Source organism: Gadus chalcogrammus, chromosome 3, assembly GCF_026213295.1.
Source record: "Gadus chalcogrammus isolate NIFS_2021 chromosome 3, NIFS_Gcha_1.0, whole genome shotgun sequence".
Classification (NCBI taxonomy): domain Eukaryota; kingdom Metazoa; phylum Chordata; class Actinopteri; order Gadiformes; family Gadidae; genus Gadus; species Gadus chalcogrammus.
In genome coordinates this window covers 25,686,421-25,696,214 of record NC_079414.1, presented here as the reverse complement: position 1 = coordinate 25,696,214, position 9,794 = coordinate 25,686,421, and the positions used below count along the sequence as shown (strand labels likewise).

Below are 9,794 nucleotides of genomic sequence, written 5' to 3'. Positions count from 1 at the left end.
GACACAAATCGAACCGCTGGGCAATATTTTAATAATAAAGCAAAGGCATACAAAAAGCCTTGATGCACTTTTTCACATTTGTTTTCAGAAACTTTGCTGCTATGCAGTTCAGTAGCTGTGACGCATCAGTTGTCAACAAAATTGACTTTATGAACCTGGCTACATGACATGGCCCACACATCTACCATCAGCTGCTTCATTTTGTAATGACTCTTGTTATATAGGGGCCAATAGGGGTCAAGCTTTTGTAAAAATGACATTTTACATTTAGGGGATTTTGCTGACGCTCTTATCCAAAGCATAATCTGCTGGTCGATGTGATCTGCTGTTGTACAGACTGTGTCTGTGTTCTGTGTTCATTACATGTATGAGACATGGATTAGCCAGCTGGGATATTTTCATTGTTGTCCTTGTTGTGGTCGTTCCCCACACCACGCCTGCCACATTTTCTCACCTCCCCCTGCAATTTTCATCCCTTCTGCTGTTTTGTTTGGGTGTCGTCCAGTTTGTGGTTTTGTTAGCATGCACCCTGTCTGCTGGTCGGTAGCCTGGCTGAGGCCTGTCTGATTTAAGGGTCTGAACTCTTTGTACATACTTGCACCACAGTGTCAGCCTCTTCGAGAATGTTCTCTGTGTTTATTTTGGTCGGCTTGCCCATACGAGGGAGAGCAGACGTCAATTAATGATATAGCTATCCCTGGTAAACTCTGTTTAATAAACGAGTGACTTCTCACTAGTCAAACAGAGTTCTTCCTTTCATACAGGCAGGGGCGGCCTTCCCTACAGGCGGGTTAGGCGGCCGCCTAGAGCGCCATCTAGAGGGGGAGCGCAAAATAATGCGCCCGAGAAAAAACACAATTATATTTTTTTTCCCTCCTGGCGCATATTTTTGCGCCCCTTCTATATCTCCAACCAATATTTTGACATTAAAAAAAATTAATCTAACATTAGGGTAAAATTAGCCAAAAATCGAAAACGGAAGGGGAACCTACCTCCTTGGTTTCGTCAGAACATGCTAGTACTATAAGGCGCTTGGTTAGAGTGTTTTCAAGAATCGAGAATCAAGAACGAAATCAAGAAAATGAAGAGGCAAAAGCCATCCGGGGCGAAATTTTTTCCTCCGTGGATTTTATTCTTGAATTAATGTTTGTTCATCGTTGCGATCGTTGTTGTGTTTATGTGAAAGAAATGCAGTTACAGGGCAAAACAGTTTTTCAAGGTTGCAATTCAGTTTTCGTGGGGAATTAACGAACAATTTTTTTTTTTTTTTTTTTTTTTTTTTTTGCGGAGGGGGGGGGGAGCGCCAGGAGTGAAGCTCGCCTAGAGCGCCAAATGTGCTGGGGCCGCCCCTGCATACAGGATGCCTTTCTAGGTAAAAGTTATTGTCAAGATGTTTGACCTCTATGAGTTGACAACAAATACTCCCAACTGTCACAACCACACACTTTTTCTTCCTGTAATCTTTCCTCAACGACGTCGATGAAATAGTCTTTTAGCAATTAGTTGAAGTTCTTGAGCGCTGGTTAGTTGAGACGCTCGACGGCTTCTGCAAAAGACTCAAGAAACCCCCCCACACCCCTCTTACGCACATATTGCATGTTGCACGTCCTTGCGCTTAAAAATAGTACTTGGCATCGTGTAGCGTCTTACCCTCGCTATCTTTGTTGCATACGCGGAATGGGTCAACCTAGCACTTGTTAGTGCTTGGCCCTTGGTTCTATAAACATCCTTAATGTACCGACAGCAAAACACCTTCTTAGGATAAATGTACTTATTGTAAGTCGCTTTGGATAAAAGCGTCTCCTAAATACCCTAAATGTAAATGTAAGTGTAAGTTCACTGAAGAACACATTCACAAGAACAACAAAAGAAAGGCACCAGTGCGTTCCGCACCACTCCGTATCCAGGTGTGTGGGCACAAACTGCCCAGCCATTCATCTCCTGTGCTCGTGCACACATATCTGTCTGCACTATTAAAGGAGCAACCGTGCGCCCGCGTATCTACGACTGTAACTGATCGCTATAGTAACTCTCATCGAAACCAAGCGAGTGTGGGGGTGGCCGTTACGGCATGTGTGAAAGTGTAGCGACAAACAATGGATGGTCTTTGTGTTATATTGCTGTATAGCCAGAAGGGTTAAGTGCAATAAGGTGTTCATACATCACAACACCGCCACTAGATGGGAGACACCCACACACAGACACACAAAAGGACAAATAAAAAATGTCATTGAAAGGCACGGCCGGCAAGCCATTATGTAGGCCGCTTTCCTTCTCTCCTCCTTCTCCTGTGAAACTCTGTGTATTGTATCATTTCTTTTGCAGACCTGACTCTCGTCCTCCCTCTCCCCCTCCTCTTCCTCCTCCTCCTCCTCCTCCTCCTCCTCCTCCTCCTCCCCCTCAACCATCTATTCAGAGCGGAAAAGGCCACGTCCATCATCCACGATGAGGTGCAGTGCGTTGGAACTTGGAAGCACCTACTGTAAGGTCAGCCTTTTAAAGCAACTATTGTTGAACCGTGGTGGACTGCAGCGTTATCCTGCAATGCCATTCAGCTCTGAAAACATCTCAGAATGCTGAGTGGAAAAAAATAAGGCATCCAGTTTCCAGTCTTGTTATTTTATTTCCCAGGTACACCTTAATAAATACTGTATGTATATGCAATCATGCAACAAAGGTACCAAACCAAAACCTTTGATTTGTTTACTCTGTGTTGCGGTCCTTCTCAGTCTGGGTTATTCTACAACTCTCCTCGTGGCTGGATTCAAACAGCATCTATTCACATATTTCGAGCTCACGCACGAATATCTTAAAATACCAATAAAAAGTTTGGACGTGGAGGTTGTGCACTCACAGAAATTAGCTTTTTGCGACGGTATTTGAATTGGAGACCGGTGCTAACAGAAGGTCTGACAGGGGAGGAGGGGGGTAGGAGCCTGTGGTTTAATAAAGGCTCAATGCGTGACTTTTCTTTTTTAATCTTCTACACTTGGAATGCTGTTTGTGTTGTTTACCTAGCTAGGCTTAGGAGGCGTAAGGACACCAGAGGTGTTGTGTGCGTGTACGACACGTGTGTGTGTGTGTGTGTGTGTGTGTGTGTGTGTGTGTGTGTGTGTTCGTGCTCAACACATGTATGTGTGTTTGTGTGCATGCAAGACACGTGTGTGTGTGTGTGTGTGCGCACGACACGTGTGTGTGTGTGTGTGTGTCTGTGTGTGTGTGTGTGTTTGCGTGCCTGCACGACACGTGTATGTGTGTTTGTGTGCATGCATGACACTTGTGTGTGTGTGTGTTTGCGCAAGGAGAACATCGGATAGATGTATAGCAGGGTAATCAATGTGTTTGGCCCTCATAGCATTCTGTTCTTCCCATGCTGCAATAATAGCTTTTCACGTTTGTGGATACTGACAATGAGCTTGGAACTAGTATGGAAGCAGTGTCAGTGGAAAACCGCAGAGGGGGAAGAAACCTATTGATTCCCCTTCCCATGGTATTCCCACCCTTCATTCGCCATGTAATTGAAGAAATAATAACATGTTTAAAGGTCTTTGTGTGACATCTGCTTTTGTCCAAACCCGTTTCAGCACCGAAAAGTAACCTCTGGCCATTGATCACATGATTACCCCGTCTCCCAGATGCTGTCAGGTCGATTGAGCGCAGCGCAGCCGGACAGATGAGAGGATCGGGGGGTAGTAGGTAGGTTGGGTAAAGGCATGGTTGAGGGGATCGATGCACAGATAGAGAGATAGATTGAAAGAAGCATATTAAGCACTGAGAGAATGTGTTTAAAGAGAGGCACAATTTAATTTCCAAATTACAATTTAGAGGCCTGTGTTTTTTAATTGACAGGTCTGCCCTAATTATTTTGTTTAATATATCTAAAATGCCTAATTAAATAATCCATACAGACCATCTTTGCCTCTCCGTGATAACAAGAAACCATTTTGAGTGAACAGCAGGTAAAACGTTTTCTTTCAATGGCGTAAAAAGGTCCATTCACGTTCAAAGGACAAGTCACTAACAATCATTTGCGGGGCAACCTTAACCAGCTCTCCTCTCCTTATCCATCGACATACATGAACGCACCTCCCCATGGAGAGGAAAGGCAGCCCTGCCGTGTTACCGAACGAGCCCATGGCCAATCCAATGTCATTAGGAACAGCCCACCATAACAACCCCGGTGAAGGGCAGTGGGCGGTGGTGGAGCTCCGGAGCTAAGGCCGCTAGAAGGGATGCTTGAGGAGGCTGATATGTTTGTGGGATGCCGTGTGACACACATACACGCACGCAAGGGCAAACGCACCAAAACGCATGCACGCAGACACACACACAAAGAAACGTACGGGTCATGCACACACACACACGAACACACACACACTTGTCGTGCACGGTGCACGCACAGACAAGCACATGCACACACAGCCAATGAAGAACCGTCTCACCCTCTATCGAAACCCTGGGGAGACTTCTGCCACTGCAGAAGGCAGGCAGCCCGCGTGGACCCGGTGCTCCGTCTGCGAATGCTTTTACCGGTTACCGTTAGAGGAGCCATTGTTTAAACGGGCGTGTGATGCAACGGATCCCGTGACACTGGGACTCAACACAATCCGGGCTGGCAGGAGTGAAAAATCTCATCCTCTTCGGTTGATAGAGCTGTAGGCGGAGCGCGCCGCGGCCCCGAGCGCTGTTGCTCTCCCGAGCGAGAGCACCGTGGCTCGGTGCAGCAGGCAGAGTGGAGCCGGGGTGACTCATGTGGGTGGGAGAAGTTAAAAAAAAAAAAAAAAAAGGCATTCATTCATCACAGTCCTTGGGCATGTTGGATCAGACTTTTGGGTTCTGCAGATCCTTCCTGCGATTTATGCTCTGCAGCACAAACCAGGCATAAATATAGGCCTATATATACATGTTTTTTCACATATTAATTGATTTAAAAACGAGGAGACGTTTTAAAGTAGAATGGCCTGATAACCCATTAGCCAATACCAGTATTACTGGTCATTTCAGCTCCCTGTGTGTTTCAGTTTCACCCATGTGATGACATGACAGCACCATTATTTTAATGGAACAAGTGACGTGCCAAATACCGACACATTAACAGCAGTACATCAACAGAGGGGAATAGTAAAATGTCATAGCCACCAAGTATCTGAGATAAACCTCTGATAAATCATAAATGTAGGTACTTGAACGCTTCTAAGCCGAGCGTTGTATCCATCGTAGGAGATATACTGCCACCAAGAGGCCAAATAGATAAGTGCATATTAATACCAAGAGTACACATTACACACTTCAGCTTTTATAGTAGAGTAAGCAAGGGAGGGCAAGGATGTAACTTCAAAATATGGGTCTTTTTCCAAATTGTCTTTGTTTGTTTCATGCATGAAACAAGTAACAGAAGCATCTGGACGATGGATCATGTAAAATTACACCACCCATGTGTAGCAAACAAGAATCCCTGAGCCTGCAGGGCCTGCACATAGGATATAGTACATTATTTATTATAAAATGTATGTTTTTCATGAAAATATATTATCAAACTTGAGGAGCAGTTTTCTCATCACACACACAAACCAGTTTTGACTCTCTCACATGCACTGCTATGATAGAGGGGTGTAAAAGATTATAACTGGAAGTGATATTTAATATGAAAACTCTTTCCTGTTATTCAGCAACACTGCTAAAGGACGGAGGACTACAAGTTTTGGGGTTTAGACACCAAAAAATAAAGCGCCCCACAACCCAGTTTAAAAATGTCACGAGAAGTTTGCGCTAAATCAAAACCTAATTAATAAGAAATGAAATCTATAAAAAATACATATTTACTCCATAATAAATGTTCACGTTTTTTTTTAAAAGGGGTTTGAGCGGTTTATCATGAAAAAAGGTTGTGGCCTGCATATACATGTATAATTTACATCGTACCGGTCTTGAACTGCTCCAGACATAATTTATACTGAACCCATGTCTCCCCCAAAGAGACTTCCCATCTCTAAAGTTGGAACAGTCACAGTCAACAAACCACGGTGAGAACGTGTAAAACCCATGGGTTTGGCTCTACAGTGTTTAATGCTGCATTTCCATATGACTTTGTGAAACGTACTAGTTGTACTCCAATAGACCATGGAGCCCTAACATAGACATTTGTATGCACATCCACAAATCATTTACACGCATTAATCAGTGAATTATGAGAGTGGATCTGCACCAGATGAGAAATATAATAAAAAAGGTAATACCCTTGTAATTTTGGCCTGCTTTAAAATTCAAAACATTCACTCGCTCTCTCTCTCACACACTCTCTCTCTCTCACACACTCATAAACTCTTTCTTACACTCTCGCTCTCGCACAAACTCACACTCTCTTGCGCTCTCTCACACTCTCTCTCACACTCACTCCCTCGCTTACACTCTCTCTTTCATACACTCTCACCCCCCCCCCCCCCAGTCACTGGACGGAATCAGACATTGAGGTGGATCCTCTGGTGGCGTTTCAGGTTGCACTTCTGCGTGAAGCCCTTCCCACAGGCCATGCAGCAGTAGGGCCTCTCCCCGGTGTGCACGCGCCGGTGCGCCTTCAGGTTGCTCAGCTTGGTGAAGCTGCGGCCGCACAGCGAGCAGCTGAAGGGCCGCTCCCCCGTGTGCGTCTGCAGATGGGCCCTCAGGTTGCTCGAGTCGGCGAAGCACCGGCCGCACTGGCCGCAGCGATGCCTGGGGCCCTGAGGGACCGAGCCGAGGCCCGAGAGCAGGCCGGCGTGCTGGGAGCCGGGGGCTTGGTACTGGGCTTTGCCGCCCGCCGTGGGCAGGCAATTTTGGGCGTCGGCCGTGAATTGTTTGCCGCCGAGGGCGGCCGCCTGTGCCGAGTGTGGAGACGGAGCCGACCTGAACGAGGACGGGGTTTTGTGGTGGATGCCGGCGCTCGCGGCGAGAGAATGGCCCGTGATTGCACCGGAGGAGACGGTGAGATGGGTCCTCCTGATCGGTCGGTAGGGTCGGACGGCGGCCTTCAGCGCGAGACTCGTGCCCATTTTGAAATGCCGCTTGGCGGCTTCCTGCACTTTGGCCCGATGGGAGATGTAGCTGTGGCCGGGAACGTTCAACCTCACCTTGTGGTTCTTCAACTGACACGGGGGGAACGCGATGGCCGAGTCTGTTGCCTGTTTGCCCAGCAGCGCCTCCTCCTCTTCCTCGTCCGAATCTAAAACAATCTCCTGCTTGATAACCACATCTCCCGCATGGCTCATTTGTAGTCTTGCCTCAGACGAAACGGGCTGCATCAGTTCATGGTCCATTCGTTTTAGGGAATCGCTTGGAAGGGCTGCGTCAGAGTCGTTGGCAGTATTTAGTATGTGGTTATGCAAGAGAGACAATCCCCCTTGTTCGGAGTCCATGTCCAAGGGCAAAACAAAGTCTTCTTCGTCCTCAGGGAAGGTGTTTGTAGAAGAGAGCCCGTTCTGTCTGCCGGTCCCTGGTGACTCTTTAGAGCTTCTCGCTGTCTGTGCAGATTGTAAATCTGACATTTCATCAAGGCTGTGAAATGTAGATCCACTTACACCTGTAAGATAAGTGAGAAATGGAGATCTTATTGGAAAAACTCAATAAAGTGAAACAAATCTTGTAAAGGCTAAATACAGTTGCATGCTTAGCACAACTATTTTAATGTATCACATTATTAGTAATAACACAGAAGTACACCATTTTTTTCCCCCCAAAAGTTAGAGCGATTCACAGCGCATGTATCGAGTGAATAGATTACACATGGTTTGTGGCAGAATGACTCCCCTGTTCAGTGTTACTGAACAGGACACTTCCTATTCTCAAATAGAAGTAGATATATTACGAGACTGTCTGAGTGAGAGTGTTGTAAAATGGAAAGCAAACGATCATACATCCACAGTCCGAGGTCTTCAAAGTGCAACTTTTTGGCCAATACGGCAACTCAACATTCTGCCTTAGACATAAGTTTGGTGTGTCGGTACCTTTAAACTCTCAAGGCCTGAATTAGTTTTCCTCTTGCATGTAAGAGGGATAAAAAGGCCCATGCATGATACATTTATTTTAATTTCAACAGGCGAATTTAAATCAAACCATTCAAACTGCTTCTTCCAATAACAATTTGTATTCATGGTTCATTGTATATTCGATTTTTGCGTTCGATTTACTGGGTCGGAAATCTGAGCAAATCTCTTGCTGGTTATAATAGTCTCAAAGAAACGTTATAAACGCCTTAAAGCGCAGTATACTCATTAAATACAGCAAATGAATTCATTATATCCAAAAAAAGTATCTTGTAAGGATTGCTGAAGAGATCTCACCGTCGTTTAAAACCCCCAGGACTTCTTGGAGCTCGACTGAACAAGGCAGCTGGGCCTCATTCTCCACCTTCACAACCACATCAGACTTCTCACTGGATTCCTGAATAGGAACAGAAAACAGTATAAACAAACGCATTGGGCACAAATATGCTGTAAAAAGTCAACCATATTTATCTCAGAGTGTTTATCTGCAGCGTCTCCTATACTGATTTAGCATCGACCTAATTTGCTAACTCCTGCAGGTCAGGTCACCCACCTGTGAATGACTCAAACCGTTGAGACTGTTGGGGAGCTTTTCAGACACCTGTGCCGTCCTCGCGTTTGTCAGAACTTTCTGTCCACAGCCTTTTACATGATGGTCCATAAAGATTATCTCCTGTTTCAATCGACACTCTTCTGTGACACCTGAACCTAAAGCAAAAAACAACACACTTTGTTGAGTACAACAACAGAGAAGAAGACACCTACTGTATCAATGACACAATCTAATAGCCAATAACAGTATCCCTCAAATAAACAACAAATTACAAATACAAAACATTGTACTTGCCGGAATTCAGTGTTTCAAGCCCATCTTCAGCCCGATATGGGGATGCACTAAAAGGATCATCTCCACGGTTAAAATGGCATTCATCACTGGTCCTCATCATAAAGTCCACATCGCCCAGTCTGCTCTCTGTCAGCTGCAGCTGCACCTTCAGAGACTCCACCTCGTGACACCTGCTCTTCAGCTGCTCGAACAGCCCGTCCTCCACCAGCCTGGTCACCTCGAACATCGCCGTCTTCAGGATGGTCTCCATGACATCAGACAGCTGAGTCTGGAACCCGGCGATCAGGGTGTCCATGTCTGACATGATGGAGATGGTTCCCCCCCTAATCCTTAAACTGTGGTAGATGTTTGGGTTTAAACCAATATGATGATGCCCGGAAGTTCTTAAAAACTGCAATATGACTATATATGTCTCTTTGTATGACTATGCGTAGTACTTATAATATACATTCATACTAATGCCATGTACCACTGGAGAGCCCTTTCATCGTTAGCGTTAGCACGTTAGCTAGCATTAGACGAATATTTAATCACCGAGGGAACAAATCCATCCACCAGTAGAAGGCAAAGGTCGGGAGATGGTTTTCGTCTTCACGACGTTAGTGTACTACTCGTCAGATTAATGTAAACTAGCCGGATGGACGTAAAGTACACATGCTATTCTGGAATAAAGCTAGCGCTTTTTTTCCTCTGAAACTTTATTGATCTACTATGGTTGAACACATTGGCCCAAAATGGCAGGCATATAGAGACATTGTGAAATTATATTATAACTTTATATAAATATTTGAGTCTAAAGTTGAACATGTTGGTATAGTATATGTATTTTTTTAAGTCAGCCATTCGTCAGTTTTTGTTATTGTTTACGTACGCGTCAACCCGAGGGTACGGTAGCCGCTTGGTGCTTTTTCAGCGATTAACAAAACGCGTTT

The 9,794-nt window shown here is 45.3% G+C and overlaps 1 protein-coding gene across 2 annotated transcripts; it reads right to left on the bottom strand.

The window, feature by feature from the left end:
• Positions 1–4,770: 4,770 nt before the first annotated feature.
• Positions 4,771–9,724, bottom strand: LOC130379856 (zinc finger protein 180-like). 2 transcript variants are annotated; one of them, XM_056586969.1, is made up of 5 exons: positions 9,397–9,724; positions 8,863–9,197; positions 8,569–8,723; positions 8,313–8,412; positions 4,771–7,552 (listed from the first exon to the last, which is right to left on the bottom strand). In XM_056586969.1, exons 1-5 carry the CDS (start codon positions 9,411–9,413, stop codon positions 6,459–6,461), a joined length of 1,701 nt encoding a protein of 566 aa, XP_056442944.1. In that variant the 5' UTR covers positions 9,414–9,724; the 3' UTR covers positions 4,771–6,458. The 2 variants fall into 2 exon arrangements, with proteins under 2 accessions (XP_056442944.1, XP_056442945.1); XM_056586970.1 differs by having other exon boundaries at positions 8,863–9,724.
• Between the last annotated feature and the right edge of the window lie 70 nt (positions 9,725–9,794).

Coding starts and splice junctions, on each gene's coding strand:
- LOC130379856 (XM_056586969.1), bottom strand. Junction 8,724..8,862: donor GCTTGAAACACTGAATTCCG/GCAAGTACAATG, acceptor TTTTTGCTTTAG/GTTCAGGTGTCACAGAAGAG. Junction 7,553..8,312: donor CCTGGGGGTTTTAAACGACG/GTGAGATCTCTT, acceptor CTTATCTTACAG/GTGTAAGTGGATCTACATTT.